This window comes from Chiloscyllium punctatum, chromosome 17, assembly GCF_047496795.1.
Source record: "Chiloscyllium punctatum isolate Juve2018m chromosome 17, sChiPun1.3, whole genome shotgun sequence".
Lineage (NCBI taxonomy): Eukaryota > Metazoa > Chordata > Chondrichthyes > Orectolobiformes > Hemiscylliidae > Chiloscyllium > Chiloscyllium punctatum.
The window spans coordinates 76,277,357-76,298,997 of record NC_092755.1 but is presented as its reverse complement, the minus strand read 5'-3'; the positions used below and the strand labels follow the sequence as shown (position 1 = coordinate 76,298,997).

The following is a 21,641-nucleotide window of genomic DNA, read 5'->3' as shown; positions in this document are numbered from 1 at the left end:
CCTCTCACCCTAAACCTATGCCCTCTAGTTCTGGACTCCCCGACCCCAGGGAAAAGACTTTGTCTATTTATCCGATCAATGCCCCTCATGATTTTATAAACCTCTCGGAGGTCACTCCTCAGCCTCTTACGCTCCAGGGAAAACAGCCCCAGGCCTGTTCAGCCTCTCCCCACAGTGCAAATCCTCCAATCCTGCAACATCCTTGTAAATCTTTTCTGAACCCTTTCAAGTTTCACAACATCTTTCCAATAGGAAGGAGACCAGAATTGCATGCAATATTCCAACAGTAGCCTAACCAATGTCCTGTATAGCCGCAACATGACCTCCCAACTCCTATACGCAATACTCTGAACAATAAAGGAAAGCATACCAAACGCCTTCTTCACTATCCTATCTACCTGCGACTCCACCTTCAAGGAGCTATGAACCTGCACTCCAAGGTCTCTTTGTTCAGCAACACTCCCTAGGACCTTACCATTAAGTGTAGAAGTCCTGCGAAGATTTGCTTTCCTGAATTTATCTGAATTAAACTCTGCCACTTCTCAGCCCATTGGCCCATTTGTTCAAGATCCTGTTGTAATCTGAGGTAACCTTCTTCACTGTCCACTACACCTCCAATTTTGGTGTCATCTGCAAACTTACTAACTGTACCTCTTATGCTCACATCCAAACCATTTATATAAAATAATTTTTAAAAATGGAGGACCCAGCACCGATCCTTGTGGCACTCCACTGGTTACAGGCCTCCAGTCTGAAAGATAACCCTCCACCACCACCCTCTGTCTTCTACCTTTGAGCCAGTTCTTTATCCAAATGGATCAGGTGCTGGGGATTTATCTACCTTTATGCGTTTCAAGACATCCAGCACTACTACTTCTGCAATATGGACATTTTGCAAGGTGTCACCATCTATTTCCCTAGAGTCTATATCTTCCATATCCTTTTCCACAGTAAATACTGAAGCAAAATGCTCGTTTAGTATCTCCCCCATTTTCTGTGGCTCCACCGAATGGCTGCCTTGCTGATCTTTGAGGGGCCCTATTCTCTCCCTAGTTACCCTTTTATCCTTAATATATTTGTAAAAACCCTTTGGATTCGCCTTAATTCTATTTGCCAAAGCTATTTCATGTCCCCCTTTTTGCCCTCCTGCTTTCCCTCAAGTATATTCCTACTGCCTTTACATTCTAAGGATTCACTCGATCTATCCTGTCTATACCTTACATAGGCTTCCTCCTTTTTCTTAACCAAACCCTCAATTTCTTTAGTCATCCAGCATTCCCTATACCTACCAGCCTTCCCTTTCACCCTGACAGGAATATACTTTCTCTGGATTCTCGGTATCTCATTCCTGAAAGCTTCCCATTTTCCAGCCGTCCCTTTACCTGCAAACATCTGCTCCCAATCAGCTTTCGAAAGTTCTTGCCTAATACCGTCAGAATTGGCCTTTCTCCTATTTCAAACTTCAACTTTTAGATCTGGTCTATCCTTTTCCATCACTAATTTTAAATCTAATAGAATTATGGTCGCTGGTCCCAAAGTGCTCCCCCATTGACACCTCAGTCACCTGCCCTGCTTTATTTCCCAAGAGTAGGTCAAGTTTTGCACCTTCTCTATTGGGTATATCCACATACTGAATCAGAAAATTGTCTTGTACACACTTAACACTATGGCAGTCCCAGTCTGTTTGGAAAGTTAAAATCCCCTACTATAACCACCCTATTATTCTTACAGATAGCTGAGCTCTCCTTACAAGTTTGTTTCTCAATTTCCCTCTGACTATTAGGGGGTCTATAATACAATCCCAATAAGGTGATCTTCCCTTTCTTATTTCTCAGTTCCACCCAAATAACCACCCTGGACGTATTCTCCCTCAGCACAGCTGTAATGCTATTCCTTATCAAAAACACCACTCCCCCTCCTCTCTTGCCTCCCTTTCTATCCTCCCCCTAGCATTTGTATCCAGGAACATTAAGCTGCCAGTCCTGCCCATCCCTGAGCCATGTTTCTGCAATTGCTATGATATCCCAGTCCCATGTTCCTAACCATGCCCGGAGTTAGTCTGCCTTCCCTGTTAGGCCCCTTGCATTGAAATAAATGCAGTTTAATTTATTAGTCCTACCCTGTCCCTGCCTGCCCTGACTGTTTGACTCGCTTCTGTTCTCAATTGTACCAGTCTCAGAATGATCTCTTTCCTCACTATATCACTAACTCTCTAACCTCCCTTCAGAATCTCAACCTTTTCCCTTCCTATGTCATTGGTTCTAATGTGGACAATGACCTCTTGCTGGCCCCTCTCCCCATGAGAACATTCGCACCCTCTGAGACATCCTTGATCCTGGTAGGAAGGCAACACACGATTCTGCTTTTCCTCTGCTGGCCACAGAAACGTCTGTCTGTACTTCTGACTACAGAATCCCCTAACACAATTGATCTCTTGGAACCTGACGAACCCCTTGCTGCTTTCGAGCCAGTCTCTACCAGAAACTTTGCTGCTCGTGCTACATCCCTTAAAAACGGTCACCCCTACATTTTCAAAAACAGCATACTTGTTTGAAATGGGTATAGACACAGAAGGCTCCCGCACTAGCTGCCTACCTCTCTTACCTTTCCTGGAGTTACCCTATCTTTGTGACTGTATCTGAGACTTCCCCCCCTTCTTATAACTGCCATCCATCACATACCGTTGCTATTGCAAATTCCTCATTGCTTCTAACTGTCTCTCCAACCGATCAATTCGATCCGATAAAGATTCACAACCAACAGTATTTATTGTAGATATAATCTGCAGTAACTCTTAAACTCTCTTTAAACTCCCACATCTGACAAGATGCACATATCACTCTACTAAAGGCCATTTTTGCTCCTACAAACCCAGAAAATAACACGGTCTTATTCCTCTACAAAACACTGCCCCAGGTTAAATAAAGAGTTATGGCTTATATTTTAAGTTTAATCAAGAGACATATCTCAAAAAACCATAATCAAGAAAGAGCCCACTCTACTCGCTACTGCAGACTTTCTGGAGGTCACACTTAAAAACAGTATACTTATCAACTTCTGTGCTGTGAACTTCACCCAAACAGTTCCTCCACAACTAGTTGTGAATTTCACGGTTTGTCAATTTAGTTCTCAAAAATGTAAGCTTGGGGGATTAGATATAGTAAATGTGGGATTACATTAGGATAGGGGCCTGGGTCTGAACAGGATGCCCTTTGGAGGGTTGGGGCAGACTTGATGAGCTGAATGGGCTCTTTCCACACTGCATGGAATTCTATGATGTCAATAGTTCCATGACCATCCAAAATGTGAAGGGCAGCAGAAACATGAGAATGACCTGCAAGTTCCTCACCAAACCAATCATCCTGACTTGAAAGAATATCGTTCACTGTTGTTGGATTAAGATGCTGGTCCTCCCTCCCTAAAGACAGGACACAGATTGTAGTAGTTCAACATGGCAGTTCACCACCACTTTCTCAAAGGCAATTAGGAACAGGAAATAACTATTCTTTTTACTTCATTGCCCACATCCCAAGAAAGGTTTACATTTTGAAAAGTCAGCTTGTAAAAGGCCCCAAGAATGAACAGATGGAAAGCTTACTTTTGATCAGAGCACAAGGGTCTGCCTCAGAATAATTACGGATTTTATTGTAAACAGTGCGACTTGTGAAACATTCACTAGAGGGTAGGGAGAAGAAGCAATAGGTTGAATACTCCATTTCCTTCACATTTTGTAGGATAATTAGTGAACTGAGCACCACTGTCAGACAATTTATGAAAAAATATTGGTCCTCACGACTAGGCTGCACCTGACGAAGGAGCACTGCTCTGAAAGCTTATGACTTCAAATAAACCTGTTGGACTGGTGTCATGTGACTTCTAATGAATATAGGGGATCAATGTACTCATCCCCTCAACTCACAGCATCTTCGTTTTGTCTCAAGGAGGAACTTTAGTGAAATAGTCAGACACCAGAATGTAGCCACGTCCTCAGACATGAAAGTCAGCTGCAATTTTGAAACACTGTTCACAAGGAACTTTGCATGGAGTGAGTAGTTCAATTGTTGAGGTTGATGGAATCAACAAATTTCTCATGAAATGATCAGTTGATCAACATCCTTATTAAATGACAGGCCAATTAATGGATTTTGCACAAATTGGGCATTTTCTTCTGTACTCATGTGACTGGTATATGGTCTAGCATGCTTTGCTATAGACCTTGCAGAATTACAATCTGTTGCTTTTTACATCCTTAGATAGTCCTAGCTTGTCACTGAATGACCTGCTAGCTCAGGAGCCTATTTGGTACAATTAGCCCTTATGATGATCATCTTTTAGCCATTGCAGCTAGTTATCTGATCATTGTAGAACAGACTCAGCTCAGTTGGAAACAAAGTGAATGAGATTAAGATCTTTTGTACCTTCCAGTTCAAAGTGAATATCTAGTTGCAAGTCTAAAAAGAATTATTTTGAAGTTGGGTTCAGAAGTTAACAGCTTCAAAAGATTGTTATTTGGGAATCTAGCTTACATTACTTCTAAAGATTGCACCCTTGGATGTTCACAAGTAATCACTGCAGTAATGGACAGACACCCAATATTTCATCTTACATTGTGGTTACTGTTAGAGGGCTGTACATACCTCCAAGTAGTTACTTCTTTTCCACTACTGTTTCTCATCTCCACTCAAAACACTTGTACCATCTGATGTCCTGAACCGAGGTCATCTCTAACAATTGCTTAAATACCATCCTTGATTAAGAGTATCACCCTTCACCTTAACCGGTCTCTTCTTCCCCTTGAATGTCAATCTTGCCAATATTCAGGGCACAAACCTTTGTCATCCTGTAGTTACATTGGCATACTCGCTATCAGATCATATTTATTTATTTCAACATGCAATTTATTTGCACGGTTATGAAAACGACAAATGGCTTCAGTGGACTCTAGGTATATTCCTTCTCACGCAAACGTGTGGACAAAAAAAATCCAGAGTTCCCTGGATAACCAAGGAGTTAGAAATTAAAATAAGGTGCGCTTTTGGCAGTGGAAACATAAAATAAATTGAGAATCAATAGGAATACCAAAGGCTTAGGGAGAGCAAAGTGGAATTATGAGTAAGGATCATCAGGTAAGGGGAAATCCCAAAGTCCACAGTAGGTTAATAAACATTATGAGTGGTTAGTGGTGGTGGTGGTGGTGGTGGTGGTGGTGGTGGTGGTGGTGGGGGGGGGGGGTGGGGAGCGGGGGGAGTGAAGTAGGGAAGATTAGGGTCAGAGGCAAAAAAGAAAAAAAAAAGGGATTTACACATGAAGGGAATTAGGTTAAAAAAAAATCCAGCCCACTAAAAAAAAACAACTTTTTAAAAAAAGGTTGCTCCATCGTTAGGGATTAATTTGATTTCCCTAACTGACTTGGATTATAGATTCCACCGGCCTGGAACATTAGCCTGGGCTCCTGGATTAAATCATCCAGTCATACTGCCATTAAGCCACAGGAAAATTGGAACCCTTCTAAAAAGGTGGATGTTCAAACTGGGCCCATTTCCCCAAACGAGACCTAAATCAGTGATTTTGAATAATGTTGCTTTTAATACAGCATTAAGATGCTGTACTTCAGGGAATCAAAGGACCAATTAGCCAGTGTACAGTTCACAACAGCAAATAGCAATAGTTCAATTCCAATCCAAGAGTTAACTGGAGACCTACATTTTCACCCTCTGAGTGAAGCTAGTGGTAAATCAAAAGTGGTTCACACTGAAGCATTAAAGAGACAAAACAAAAACAAGCAAAGAGCTGGCTTTGGGCAAAACATTCATGAAAAAATAAGTAGAACGGAATGTACTCTTTCACAAATATATTATCCATGGATTGTATTTTATCTTGAAAGAGATAATGAACTACTTTATTAAGTAGCTTTCAACATTACACATTTAAAATTGTTTGAGATTTAGGTCAAATGAAGTCAGATATTCTTGATTCAAACAGGACGGAATTGGTCATGCAACATTTATACAAGTTGCATGGAATCACATGCAGTGTTGCATACACAATGCACTTCCCTTTTTTTTAAAAAAGAATGCATCAAGCGAAACTGAGATTTTGAAGTGTAAAAAAAATGTAGTCAACTGATTATATTCAAACAAAGCAAATCAGTCCCAAGACTTTTAACATTCTCCAAGTATCACTGAATGAACAAATTAGTTTGTGTACAACTGCAGTATTTGTAAAGCATAGCAAAATACAATTTTAATAACAGCTTCTACTAGACGAGGATTGGAAAGTTGTGAAAAATTAATTTCTACCCTTACCCCAGTTTTGCTGCTTGACAAATCACTCATTCATTCTTTCTGGCCAAGTGGAAATTAAGAGTCCATTCGCAAATCAGAAGGTGGTTAAATAAAAGTAATGACTTAAAAACATCTCAGACCAGAGGAAGTAGAAACAACAGCAAAGGTTACTCCTGCTTGGCTACCAAACCCACGGTGGAGCGCTTTACAAGAAGGACTGTAAATGTGAATACTTTATCTTTCTGCCTTCATATTCTATGTTTTGGTTTATTTTTGTGCTTTAAGATGGTGCCGGAGAGTGATGACACTGTACAACATACTTTACTCTATTTTGTAACTGACAAACAAACTAATCAAAAAAGAAGAAATGCAACAAATTGCTCAAAGAGTTGGGGCAACTGGAGTGTTGCCAGTACTTTAAAGGACAATTGCCATCGTGCTGTCAATGAACAAATCAAAAATCACTGGCTCAAACCTCTTCCTAATTGCAAACTGTTAATAGCAGAGTGCGAGAGAGTAACTGCTGGAATTAGTGGGGAGAATGACCTGGTCAGTCATGACCACTAATCAGCATGGACTTGATCACTGGATATAACTGCATACAATCTACACTTAAACTGATCAAGAAAGAAATGGTTAAATTTCAACAAAGGAAAGAGAAATACATTCAATTAAAACAGGTGTAGTTTGGATTTCTGTCAAAACCTCTCATACCATATGGATATCATCCTCCCCACATCCACCTTGTCAAGATCCCTCAGGAATTTGTTCAATTGTGTAGACTCTTACTGTAAAATACTGGTTCCAAGCCTCATCTATCCACTCTTCCCTGAAGGCAAACACCCATTCCAGTCATTATGTTAAACTTTCACTGGACTATTCCAACATATTTATGTTCTTCCTTAAATGTGACAAAAACTGCACACTACTCCAGATGTGGTCTCAACAATGTCCTGTGTAACATGATTTGGAGATGCCGGTGATGGACTGGGGTGTACAAAGCTAAAAATCACAACACCAAGTTATAGTCCAACAGTGTGCTTTCAATTAAACCTGTTGGACTATAACCTGGTGTTGTGTGATTTTTAAACTGTGTAACATGGAATATCCTCCTGACATTTGCATTCAATAACCCTGGCAATGAACTATTAGCTTTCCTAATTACTTTCTAAACCTATATGCTAACACTTATCTATGCATTAGATCACTCAAATCCCTTTGCAATCTATTTATAGTCAGTCATACAATAGAGAAACAAGTCCAATCAGTCCATGCTAATCAAACTAATCTAATCCCACCTGCCTGCAGGTCATATCCCTCCAAATATTTCTTGATGTATTTATCTTTTAAATGTTGTAACTGTAGCCATATCCACCACCTCCTCTGGCACCTCATGACACACATGAACCACACACAAAAAAAATTAACTCTCCTGCCCCCATGTCTTTTTAAAATCTCTCTTCTCACCTTAAAAATATGCCCTCTAGTATCGAAATCCCCCATCCTGGGAAAAAAGACACCTGCCATTCACTTGGTCTATATTCCTCGTGATTTTATTAACCTCTACAAGGTCACCCCTCAACTTCCCATGCTCCAGTGAAAAATGTTCCAGCCTCTCCTTATAACCTAAATCCTCCATTCCCAGGAACATCCTAGTGAATCTCTTCTGAACCCTCTCCAGCTTAATATCATTCTTCGTATTGCAGAACAACCAGAACTGGACACAGTACTTAAGAGGCCTCCCCAATGTACTGCACAACCTCAATAACATCCCAACTGCTATATTCAAAGGTTTGAGCAATGCTGAATGTGATAACTCTCATTGTGATGATTTGGAGGCGCTGGTGTGGGACTGGGGTGTACAAAGTTAAAAATCACAACACCAGGTTATAGTCCAACAGGTTTAATTGAAAGCACACTGGAAGTACAAGCTTTCAGAGTGCTGCTTCTTCATCAGGTGATTGTGCAGTATAAGATCATAAGAATCTATAGCAAAAGTTTACTATATGATGTAACTGAAATTATATATTGAAAAAGACATGGACTGTTAAGTCTCATCTTTTAGAATGGGCATGCTGGTTTCAGTTCTGAAACTGCCTTTAGAAGTTGGCATCTTTGGAACAGATGCAATGGAGATGAAGAAACTGAGACAACGGGATGGAGTCTTTACAGGAAGCAAGGAGAGTGGACTTATAGTCGAGAAAACTGTAACAATCAGTGGGTTTGTAGCGAACGTTGATTGCCAACCTATCCCCAAAAATGGGCAAAGACATCAAAGAAGGGAGGAGTCAGAGATAGACCAGCTGAAGGAGAGCACACGGTGGAAATCGAAATCTATACTTTTTCTAATTTCAAATGGAAGAGGGAAGGAGCACTAATAATGTCACTGATGGGCTGTAGAGACTTGGAGATGGGGGCTGAAATAGGACTGGAATAAGGAATGTCCCAAGAAGGTAGCCATATCTTGGATCTGAAGAGAGAGAAAGGAGTTAAAAGGTGAATTGAAGCTCTCGGTTTCTTTTATGAGTGGAAACAACTTCTCTCTATCTACTTTGTCCAGTCAACTGTGTGACACCACAAGAGGATTCATCCAGAAAAGAAACACAGATCAACAGTAACACTTCAACTTCAACTCTTTCCCTTTCACATTTAAATGGTGGGTTGCATTTGAAAGTTAAAAAAACTAGAGAACATGACTGTAAAACATACCTGTAAACATAAGGCCCACGCTGCTCAAGAACTGGTTTCTCACCACGCAGAATTTCTTGAGGATTTTTAACCTCAAAGAAATACAGCGACATGTAGAATGGTATGGGAATGTCTTGCCACATGGTGTAGGCCAGGCCACTATCTGGATCAATCCGAACTTTCTAGTCACAATAAAAACGTGGAAAAAAATTCAGTTCAAGTTAAAAACTCCTCAAATTAAAAATTACAGAGTTAGCAGCTTCCCAAAAGGCCCAAAATCAAAGTTGGCTTCCTGGTTATACGGCTACGCCAATATTTTGACTCAGGATCTAATTATCTTAACGCCTCACTTTAACATTTACCCGACAGAGAAGTTAGCCTTCACCATGTGAAACCACTGTTTTCATATCCTTTTTGACACTTTCCTTCACATACTTGTTCAATCCAACTGTGAATGCAATCACTGCTGGTTTTGTTCAATTGAAATTCTTTCACAGAATAAGCATAGTGGGCTGAACCAGCTTTCATTGCCCCATGTCTTAATTGCCCTCATGAAGAAGCAGTGAGCTACCTTCTTGAAGTCCTATTTACACCCACAGTACAGAGAAAGGCATTCTGGGATCATGAGCCAGTAATGGAGCTGGTGGTGGTCACACTTACCCAGGCAAGTAGAGAATAGCTGGATGAGTGGTGCTGGAAGTTCAGGCAGCATCCGAGCAGTAAAACGAAGGGCTTTTGTCCGAAACATCGATTTCACTGCTCCTCGGATGCTGTGCTCTTCCAGCACCACTAATCCAGAATCTGGTTTCCAGCATCTGCAGTCATGGTTTTTACCCTGTAGAGAATAGCCTCCAACCTGCTTTTGTAGCCAGTGTACTTACGTGGATGACCCAGCAGAGTTCTTGGTCAATGGTATTCCCAGGATGTTAACAGTGAGGGACAGAGTGATGGTAATGGCACTGAATGTCAAGGAACAGTGGTTAAATGCTCTTTTGTCAAAGACAGTCATTGCCTGAAATTTCGTTATACCTCACTGAGGTAACATGCTGGAAACTGAACCCTGCTATTCCCAGAGTAATCACAAAAGATAAATTTGAGGACTTTGCAATTTTACAGTCAAAAGACACTTTGGCAGAAAATATGGACTAGGTTTTTGCATCCAACAAGAATGACAAATTATTTTAGATAAATAAATTCTACCTACAGGTTAACAATAGACACGGTTGACATATTCCTACTGGTTAAAGCCTGTCATAAACCATTTCCCGTTTACACACACACACACACACACACACACTTGAAAACATAGAGGTTATGGATGGACAGAAAGACTAAGGTGGCAGTTCAGTGATTCCTATTTACAGGAATCCTGTTCCTGAGATTGTTCTGATTCTTGAACTGTTCAGAACAGTTTCACAGTTGCCCCTCTCTGGACTATTTCACTAGTTTGCAAGAGGCACAGAGCAGCTGGTTCACTTATTAAAAAGGTCTCTGGCTTTTCAATTAAAAGTCACAGCTTTCAGCTACTGAAGGAAAAAAAAAGGTTCTCTTTAAGTATAAGGCAACCCTTTACTACACAGAGTTCCTAAGCTAGTAATAATCTGAAGATTTTTCTGTATCTTGAACAAAGCCCTAAGCTATTGACTGGAAATGCTATAAATCTAATACATCGGATGGATCAGTTTTTGTCCAGTGTGTACAGGAGGGTTTCCTGACACAGTATGTCGAAGGGCCGACAAGAGGGGAAGCCACACTGGATCTGGTGCTTGGTGAACCAGGCCTGGTGTTTGATTTAGTTGTAGGTGAGTACTTTGGAGAGAGTGACTATAATTCAGTTATGTTTAGTTTAGCGATGGAAAGGGATAGGTACATGCCACAGGTCAAGAGTTATCGATGGGGCAAGGGCAATTATAATGCGATTAGGCAAGAAGTAGGATGCATAGAATGGGGTAGCAAAATGCAGCAGATGCAGACAGTGGAATTCTGGAGCTGGTTTAAGGAACAGATATCGCGTGTCCTTGATAGGTATGTCCCTGTCAGGCAGGAAGTGATACGGTAAGGGAACCATAGTTTACTACAGAAGTTGCATCTCTTGTTAGGAAGAAGGAGGCTTATGTGTTGACGAGGCAAGATGCTTCAAAATGAGGCGATGGAGAGTTACAGATCAGCTAGGAAGGATTTAAAGAGAGAGTTAAGAAGAGCAAAGAGAGGACACAAGCAGTCTTTAGCAAATAGAATAAAGGAGAATCCTAAAGCTTTCTATAGGTATGTTAGGAATAAAAGAATGACTAGGGTCAGAATAGGGCCAGTCAAAGACAGAAGTGTGAACCTTGTGGAGATCAGAGAGGTGCTAAATGAACATTTCTCATCGGTTTTCACTCAGGAAAAGGAGAGTATTGTCGAGGAGAAGAATGAGATATGGGATATTAGACTAGAAAGGATCGAGGTGAGTTACAAACAGGTGTTATTAATTCTAGGAGTGAAAGTGGACAAGTCTCCAGGACTGAATGGGATTTATCCAGGGATTCTCTGGGAAGCTAGGGAGGAGATAGCAGAGCATTTGGCTTCGATATTTGAGTCGTCATTGTCTACAGATTTAGTACCAGGGGACTGGAGGATTGCAAATGTTGTGCCCTTGTTCAAGAAGGGCAGTAGAGATGATCCAAGTAATTATAGACCAGTGAGCCTTACCTTCTGTTGTAGGAAAGGTTTTGGAAAGGATTATGAGAGAAGATTTGTAATCATCTAGCAAGCAACAATTTGATTTCAGATAGTCAACACGGTTTCATCAAGGGCCGGTCGTGTCTCACAAACCTCAATGAGTTTTTTTGAGAAGGTGACCAAGCATGTAGATGAGGGTAGGGCAGTTGCCGTGGTGCACATGGACTTCAGTAAAGCCTTTGATAAGGTTCCACATGGTAGGTTGATGGAGAAAATACAGAGACATGGAATTGAGGGTGATTTAGCAGTTTGGATTGGAAACAGGATTTCTGAAAGAAGGCAGTGAGTGGTGGTTGATGGAAAATATTCAGTCTCGAGCCCAGTTACTAGTGGTGTACCACAAGGATCTGTTTTGGGACCTCTACAGTTTGTCATTTTCATAAATGACTTAGACGCAGGCATAGGTGGATGGATTAGTAAATTTGCAGACGACACTAAAGTCAGTGGAGTAGTGGACAGTTTGGAAGAAAGTTACAGATTGTAGGGGGGACTTGGATAAACTGCAGAATTGGGCTGAGAGGTGGCAAATGGAGTTCAATGCAGCTAAATTCTCCCCGTGTCTGCGTGGGTTTCCTCCGGGGGCTCCGGTTTCCTCCCACAGTCCAAAGATGTGCAGGTCAGGTGAATTGGCCATGCTAAATTGCCCGTAGTGTTAGGTTAGGGGTATGGGTGGGTTGCGCTTCGGCAGGGCGGTGTGGACTTATTGGGCCGAAGGGCCTGTTTCCACACTAAGTAATCTAATCTAAATGTGAGGTGACGCACTTTGGGAAGGATAACAGGAAGGTAGAGTACTGGGTCAATGGAAAGATTTTTGGTAGTGTGGATGTGCAGAGGGGTCGTGGAGTCCATGTTCATAGATCCCTGAAAGTTGCCACCCAAATGGATAGTGCTGTTAAGGCGGCATACGGTGTTAGGTTTTATTGGGAGAGGGATTGAGTTCCGGAGCCACAATATCATGCTGCAACTATACAAAACACTGGAGTGGCCATCCTTGGAATATCGTGTACCGTTCTGGTCGCCATATTTCGGGAAGGATGTGGAAGCATTGGAAAAGGTGCAGAGGAGATCTTCAAGGATGTTGCCTGGTCTGGAGGGAATGTCTTTGAGGAAAGGCTGAGACACTTGGGTCTGTTCTCATTGGAAAAAGGCGGCTGAGAGGGGATTTGATAGAGACATACAAGGTGATCAGAGAATTACATAGGGTAGAGAGTTAAAGTCTTTTTCCGAGGATGATGACGTCAGCTTGTACGAGGGGGCATAGCTACAAATTGAGGGGTGATAGATTTAAGAAGGACGTCAGAGGTGGGTTCTTTACGCAGAGAGTGTGGTAAGGGCTTAGAGTAGTTCACAGGTCGGGGTGCAGAGGGCCGAAGGGCCTGTTCTGCGCTGTATTGTTCTATTCAACTACTTAAGAACCAATCACATAGCTGTTGGTAAGCAGAAGACCTTCATCGATCTCTGGAGCAATCAGCCACCACTGAGCTTCTCATACTAACCAAAGCTCCACCCATAGTCAACCTCTTGTCTCCAGTTCAACTGCAAGCTCACTTCAGCCTCTGTTCATAAAAGCAATGGTGCTTATGATGAGCATCAGGTTACTTGCTTTCAAAACATGCAACATTCCTTGGGTTTTTTAAAGAATGTTATTTTCTCATTCCTGTCCACCATTAAAAAGATGTGAATTTTTTTGATAATGTGGTCTTTACATTTATGGGGCATGAAAATTAGTTGTCACCTTTCAGCCTAAACCTGGACTTTGTCCAGATCTTGTTGCATTTGAACATGGTCTGTTTCAGTGACTGAGTAGTCCGGAATGGTGCTGAACATTGCACAAATCAACAAACAGCCCCACTTCTGATCTTATGAAGGGCAGGTCATTGCTGAAGATGATTGGGCCAAGGACACGACCCTGAGGAGCTCCTGCAGAGATGTCCTGGAACTAAGATGATTGCCCTCCAATAATCATCCTCCGTTGTGTCAAGTATGACTCCAAATAGTGGAGAGGCTTCCTCTGCCATCAATTCTAGTTTTGCTGGGGTTTCTTGATGCCATACTTTGAACATGGCCTGGATAACAAAGGCAAATCAGTTGCATTTGACCTCTGGAACCTTTTTTTTAAAAAAAAAACACTCAGGCAAAATCCCACCCCCCTTCTCCTGGCCCATATCCCTCCAAACCTTTCCTATCATGTACTTATTGAAATGTCTATTAAATATGGTAACTTTGTCTGCATCCACCACTTCCTCAGGAAGTTCATTCCACATGCAAATTACCCTGTGTTTTAAAACAAAATGTCCCTCGTCTTTAAACTGCTCACCACTCACTGTGAAAATATGTCCCCAGTCTGGAAATCCCCTCTCTAAGGGGGAAACACCTACCATTAACCCTATCTATACCCCTCATGATTTTAACAATCTCAATGGCTACCTCTCAATCTCTTCTGCTCCAGTGCAAAAAAAAAAAGTCCCAGCCTTTCCTTATAACTCAATATCCTGCAAGGTGTGGGGTGGTGTATGAATTTGCTTATGGTCTTCAGAAGGGTTTAAAACTAATTCAGCAGGGAGACTGGAACCTACATTTTAGTTCCAGTATACAGGAAGTTAAGTAGGGAGGTCAGAAATAAGGTTTCAAGGTCACAAGAGGGCACCAGCAAGCAACATGTTGGTTTGAAGTGTGTCTACTTCAACATCAGGAACATCTGGAATAAGGTGGGTCTCCTTGCAGCATGGGTTAGTACTTGGGATTTCAATGTTGTGGCCATTTCAAAGACATGGGTAGAGCAAGAATAGGAATAGTTGTTGCAGATTCCGCGGTTTAGATGTTTCAGTAAGAACAGAAAAGATGGGGGGGGGGGGGGGGGGGTGGAATTGTTAGTCAAGGACAGTATTACAATGGCAGAAAGGATGCTTGAGGACTCGTCTACTGAGGCTGTATGGGCTGAGGTTAGAAACAGGAAAGGAAAGGAAAGGTCACCCTGTTGGGAGTTTTCTTTAGGGCTCCAAACAGTTCCAGAGACAGAGGAAAGGATCGCAAAGATGATTCTGGATTGGAGCGAGTGTAACAAGGTAATTGTTATGGGAGACTTCAACTTACCAAACATTGACTGGGAATACTATAGTTTGACTACTTTAGATGGGTCAGGTTTTGTCCAATGTGTGCAGGAGGGTTTCTTGACAAAGTAAATAGACAGACCAACAAGGGGCGAGGCCAGATTGGATTTGGTACTGGGTAATGAACGTGGCCAGGTGTTAGATTTGGAGGAGGTAAGCACTTCGGTCTTAGTGACCACCATTTGGTTATAGAACACTACAGCACATCACAGGCCCTTCGGCCCACTATATTGAGCCGAACATTTGTCCTCGCTTAAGCACCTATCCAATTGCCGCTTAAAGGTCACCAATGATTTTGACTCTGCCACTCCCACAGGCAGCGCATTCCATGCCCCCACCGCTCTCTGGGTAAAGAACCTACCCGTGACATTCCCCCCCAATACCTTCCACCCTTCACCTTAAATTTATGTCTGTTGTAACTGGGGAAAAAAGTCTCTGACTGTCTACTCTATCTATTCCCTGGTCATCGTATAAACCTCTATCAAGTCACCCCTCATCCTTCGCCGTTCCAATGAGAAAAGGCCTAGCACTCTCAACCTATCCTCGTACGACCTATTCTCCATTCCAGGCAACATCCTGGTAAATCTCCTCTACACCGTCTCCAAAGCTTCCACATCTTTCCTAAAGTGAGGCAACCAGAACTGCACACAGTACACCAAAATGTGGCCTTAGCAAGGTCCTGTACAGTTGCAACATCACCTCACGACTCTTGCATTCAATCCCTCTGCTAATGAACGCTAATATACCATAGGCGTTCTTACAAGCTCTATCCACCTGAGTGGCAACTTTCAAAGAGCTATGAACATAGACCCCAAGATCCCTCTGCTCCTCCACCTTACTAAGAACCCTACCATTATGTTTACTTCAGCAATGGAAAGGGATAGGTACATACGCACAGGGCAAGAGTTATAGCTGGGGGAAAGACGATGATGCCATTAGGTAAGATCCAGGATGCATAGGATAGGGAAGGAAACTGCAGGGGATGGGCACAATTGAAATGTGGAGTTTATTCAAAGGGGAAGAGCTACCACTTGTCCTTAAGTATTACCTGACAGGCAGTGAGGAATTTGTCAAGCAAGGGAGTCATGGTTCACTAAAGAGGTTGAAGCATTGTCAAGAGGAAAAAGGCTTGTGTTAGGATGAGACATGAAGGGTCAGGTTAGGGCATTTGAGAGTTACAATTTAGCCAGGAAAGATCTAAAGAAAGAGCTAAGAGGAGCCAAGACAGGACATGAGAAGCTGTTGGCAAATAGGACAAGGAAAATCCTAAGGCTTTCGATCAGTATATCAGGAGTAAAAAGAATGGACTAGACTAAGAGAAGGGCCAATCAAGGATAGTAGTGGGAAGTTATGCAGAGTGTCATAGGAGATAGGGGAAGTGCGAAATGAATATTTTTCGTCAGCATGCACGCTGGAAAAAGACAATGTTGTCGAGGAGTATACGGAGATACAGGCTGTTAGACTAGATGGGATCGAGGTTCACAAGGTGTTAGCAATTCTGCAAAGTGTAAAAATAGATAAATTCCCTGTGCCGGATGGGATTTATTCTCAGATTCTCTGGGAAGCCAGGGAGGAGATTGCAGAGCCTTTGGCTTTGATCTGTATGTCGTCATGGTCGACAGGAATAGTGCCAGAAGTCTGGAGGACAGCAAATGTTGTTCCCTTGTTCAAGAAAGGGAGTAGAGACAACCCTGGTAATTGTAGACCCGTGAGCCTTATTTCAGTTGTGGGTAAAGTATTGGAAAAGGTTATAAGAGATAGGATTCATAATCATCTAGAGAGGAATAAGTTAATTAGGGATAGTCAACACGGTTTTGTGAAGGGTAGGTCATGCCTCACTAACGTTATCGGGTTCTTTGAGAAGGTGACCAAACAGGTGGATGAGGGTAAAGCATTTGATGTGGTGTATATGGATTTCAGTAAGACATTTGAGAGGGTTCCCCATGGTAGGCGATTGCACAAAATACAGATGGAATTGAGGGTGATTTAGCAGTTTGGATCAGAAATTGGCTAGCTGAAAGAAGACAGAGTGGTGGTTGATGGGAAATGTTCATCCTGGAGTTGTTAATAGCTATTTATTGCAAGGATCTGTTTGGGGCTAGTGCTGCAGGTCATTTTAGAAACTACCTACATGAGGGCGTAGGAGAATGGATTAGTAAACTTGCAGATGACACTAAAGTCAGTGGAGTTGTGGATAGTGCCAAAAGGATATTGCAAGTTACAGATGCACATAGATAAGCTGCAGAGTTGGGCTGAGAGGTGGCAAATGGGTTTTAATCCAGAAAAGTTTGAAGTGATTCACTTTGGAAGGTGCAACAGGAATGCCAACTACTAGGCTATTGGTAAGATTCTTGGTAGTGTAGAGGAGTGGAGAGATCTCGGTGTCCATGTATGTAGATCCCTGAAAGTTGCCACCCACGTTGATAGGGTTGTTAAAATGGGGTACATTTGGTTAGCTTTTATTAAGAGGAGGATTGAGTTTCAGAGCCATGAGGTCATGCTGCAGCTGTACAAAACACTGGTGCGGCCACACGTGGAGTATTGCATACAGTTCTGGTCACTGCATTATAGGAAGGATGTGGAAGCTTTGGAAAGGATGTAGTGGAAATTTACTAGGATGTTGCCTGAAGGGAAGGTCTTATGAGGAAAGGCTGACGGACTTGAGGCTGTTTTTGTTAGAGAAGCAAGTTGAGATGTGACTTAATTGAGACATAAGATAATCAAAGGGTTAGAGAGGGTGGACAGCGAGAGCCTTTCTCCTCAGGCGGTGATGGCTAGCATGAGGGGACATAGCTTCAAATTGAGGGGCGACAGATATAGGACAGATGTCAGAGGTAGATTCTTTACTCAGTAGTGGGGGCATGGAACGCACTGCCTGCAACAGGAGGAGACTTGCCAACTTTAAAGGCATTTAAATGTCATTGGATAGACATATGGATGAAAATGGAATAGTGTAGGTTAGATGGGCTTCAGATTGTTGCACCGAGCTGTGAAACCATCGAGAGCTGAATGGCCTGTACTGTGCTGTGATGTTCTTATGTTCAACCTTCCATATCCAGCAACATTCTGGTAAATCTCTTCTGAACCCTCTCCACCTTAATAGTATTCTTCCTATAAACAGAGCAACCAAAACTGGACACAGTATTCCAGAAGAGGCCTCACCAATGTCCTGTACAACATCAACATAACACCCCAAATCATACTCAAAAGATTGAGCAAAGGCAAGCATGCCAAACACCTTTTAAAAACTACTGTCTATATGGGATCCTAGCTTCAAAATTACATACCTGAACCCTTAGGTCCCGCTGTTCTCCAACACTATCCAAGGCCCTACCACTAATTGTAAATGTCCTGCCTATTTGTTGTACCAAAATGCCAGAACTTGCAATAATCCAAGTTGACCTCCATCTGCCATTTTTCAGCCCATTGACCCATTTGGTCAAGATCTCTTTGTAATTTCACCGTTGATAGTGATAAAGATTGGGCGATTCTATGGCAAGAAATTAGCATTTGATTACATAAAGTGCTCCTTTACGCATGGGAACAAATTACATTTGGGAATGTATCAGTCTCAAGACCTAGGAAGGTGCCATGTCCAAAATACAGATTCTTTTCACTGTCAAAGCTGTGGAAGTCAAACCCAACCTATCAAGAGGGACTGTACGTACAACCATTTCTGTTGTGGAGCTCAACAAATAATGTGAGCAAAACAATGCAAAGCATTATGGACAGTGGGGCACAGACAGCCTCACACAGAGCACCTCACACCTTCAATGCATTATTGGAGATGACAAGGCACCTATTAAAGTTCACTTGAGAATGTAACTGTTTTAAAAAAAGGTTCTGGGATCTACATAAGAAAGAGCTGAAACCAACAGTCATCCTAAAACAATCCTTAAACAATCCAGGTCTTTTTCAATATATAATTTCAGTTGCATCACATGAAACTTTTGCAATAAATTCTGTGTCTTATGATCTTATACTCCACAACCACTTAATGAAGGAGCAGCACTTTGAAAGCTAGTGCTTTCAAAGAAAGCTGTTGGACTATAACCTGGTGTGGTGATTTTTTAAAAAATCTTTGTTGCTGAATCTGCACTTGTTACATCCACATCTTACTCAAATATGGCATACCAATGTGACACCTTGGCCTCTCAAAAATTGTCTAGATTGAAAAAACAAGTGCATAAAATTGCTTTCTTTATGCTATCCTGTCAGAGACAGGACAGGACAGGAAGGTTGACCCTATTTCTTGATGGCTTGGGTTCTCTCAAATAGTGAGTTGTAGATTTTACTCAATGAGTGCAATGTAGGAATTGTATGAATAAGGAACAAGGTGATTTGTGGGGTCATATTCTCTCTCTAGTTATTCTTTTCTCTTAATATATTTTTCACTGTCAAAGCTGTGGAAGTCAAACCCAACCTATCAAGAGGGACTGTAAATAGCCACCAGCTATTTCTTCTTCACCATGGACACCTTCCTTTCTTTCTGGACCAGAAGTGCAGGAAAGCCACCTTCCAATCTGTCAATACTTTAAAGTCAGAGTCAGAAAGCCATACAGCAGAGGCCCTTCGGCTAATTGCGGATGGGAATGGTTCTTTCCGGGGAGAAGTGGAGAAGCCCAAGACCAATCTGATAGAGATGGCACGTCCACGGTGAAAAGGAGACAGCTGGTGCCTGCAAGCCGGAAATTCTGAAGCATGACCAACTGACCTGTATAAAGGGGAAGAGTTTTCTTCGTTCAGGGCCTCTTGACTTCGCACGCCTGCAAAGTGCGAGAGGAGGCGGTGTCAAAAAGGGGTCACCTAGCTTGTACAAGCTTTAATAAACTTTAACCATCTGCAGAAGTTGGTATGTGCGAATTGCATCTTGTGTGAGAAACCTCAGGAAAAGAATCTAACAGAAGGATCTTAGAACACCTGTCCACAGATCCCAGAAAGTGGCAGGACAAGTTAATAAAGCAGTTTAGCAACAGATACAATACTTATCAATTGCAGTGTACATAAAAGGAAGAGAGAGGAGACCCTCTTGTGGCACAGTGGTAGTGTCCCTCCCCCTGGACCAGAGTGGCCAGATTTAAGTCCCACCCATGCAAGGTGTGCAAGAACATTTTTCCAAATCAACCTATTCATAAGAGGTCAAAATTTTTTTAAAAATTCAGATCAGGGAGGTTATGTTGGAACTTTACAGAACTGTGTAGAGTTCTGGTCTCTGAATTATAGGAAGGATGACATTGTATTGGAGAGAATGCAAATGAAATTCAGCACCACATTGCCTGGGATGCAGCAGTTTAGCTAACAAGATTGGCTTGAGTTTACTTCTTTCAAGGCAGAGAAGGTTGGGGTGGAGCCAGGGCGAACAGGAAGTAGCTGTGCCCCTTAGTCAAAAACGGTCAATAACAAAAGGGCATAAATTTTAAAGCAAAAACAAGTGGTTCAGAGGCAACTTGTGAAAAAACACATTTTCACCCAGATATTGGTGGGCACCTGGAATGCATTGCCTGGGAGGGTAATTAGGACAGGAAACTTCACAACCTTTAAAAAACTTGGATAAGCATTTGACATGTCATAGCGTTCAAGGCTATGGGCCTAATGCAAGGAAGTGAATTGAGTGTAGGTAGTAGTATGTTTTTGACAGTACAGATTCAATGGGCCAAAAGGTCTCTTTCATATACAAGACCATAGGATGTCAGAGCAGAATTAAGCCATTTGGCCCATCAACTGCAATCTGATCATGACTGATATCTCTTTCTCAAACCCATTCACTTGCCTTCTCCCCATAATCCGTCTCGGAATAGTCAGATTCTTGCCCACCCCACCCCACCAATGTCAAATACAGAGGGCATACGTTTAAAAGAGGAGAGTGGGGGGAAAAGCTTTAATATGAGGAATGCCTTTTTTCCAAAAATAAAAAAAAGGTGATATGCCAGGAGAGATGGTAGAAGTAGATACAATAGTAATATTTAAGAGACATTAAATTTAGACAAAAATGAAAGAAAGAGAGGAATTATACATCATGTGCAGGCAGACGGGATTAATAGAGAATAGCATCATAGCCAGCAGACATGGTGAATTGAAGGGTCTGGCCCTGTGCTATATTCGATCTTAAATATACTGAACAATTTAGCCTCCACAACCTTCTGTGCAATGAATTCCACAGATTCACCACCCTCGGGCTGAAGGAATTCCTCCTCACCCTAGTTCCAAAAAGGGCCGTCCCTTCACTCAAAGGCTTGCCTCAGGTCCGTGTCTCTCCCTTTTGTGGAAATTTCTCAGTATTCTGCAAGTTTAAAAAAAGACACCCACTCATCTTTCTGAACTCCAACTCTCTCCAAGATCACCATACTCTTTGACAAGGGGCCAAAAGCTACTCAATATCCCAAATGTGGTCTGACCAAAGCCTTATACTGTCTCAGTTGTATAATGCACAGGAGCTTGCTTCTTGTTCCAGGATTGCCTCGGTAGAATTTCACTGTCAGCTTACTGGCAAGATAGGTATCCAGGTGGCTACTTTGGTCATGTCCAGCTCAGATTCAGGAAACTCAACATTTGACAGGAGGTGCAGCCACAGGTTCTGGCAGCATCTTTGGTCCACACGAGTATTCAGGACGATCACACCTACCCATGCAAGGTCAGGACCAGCAGCACAAAGTATTGACCACACCTCTTATCTACGTGGGGCCATTTGTGATTCTTACACCAACTTTTGTCAAACTGTCTCTCTCGATTGGCAGTCTTGGGTCTGGTATTGGAGTTCCTGATGTCATTTCACCATCCACGTCCAGAAAGATCAGACTTGACCTAGTACTAAAACACTCCAGGAGGCTCTCCAAGAAAA

At 42.2% G+C, this 21,641-nt stretch overlaps 1 protein-coding gene across 4 annotated transcripts in view; it reads right to left on the bottom strand.

Moving 5' to 3' along the window:
- Positions 1-21,641, bottom strand: part of scarb1 (scavenger receptor class B, member 1) — a 107,772-nt gene that overhangs the window by 73,912 nt on the left and 12,219 nt on the right. For all 4 annotated transcript variants that reach the window (XM_072587576.1, XM_072587577.1, XM_072587575.1 and 1 more), the window contains exon 2: positions 8,994-9,154. In XM_072587576.1, the coding sequence (XP_072443677.1) occupies positions 8,994-9,154 (161 nt within the window). The remainder of the gene's footprint in view (positions 1-8,993; positions 9,155-21,641) is intronic.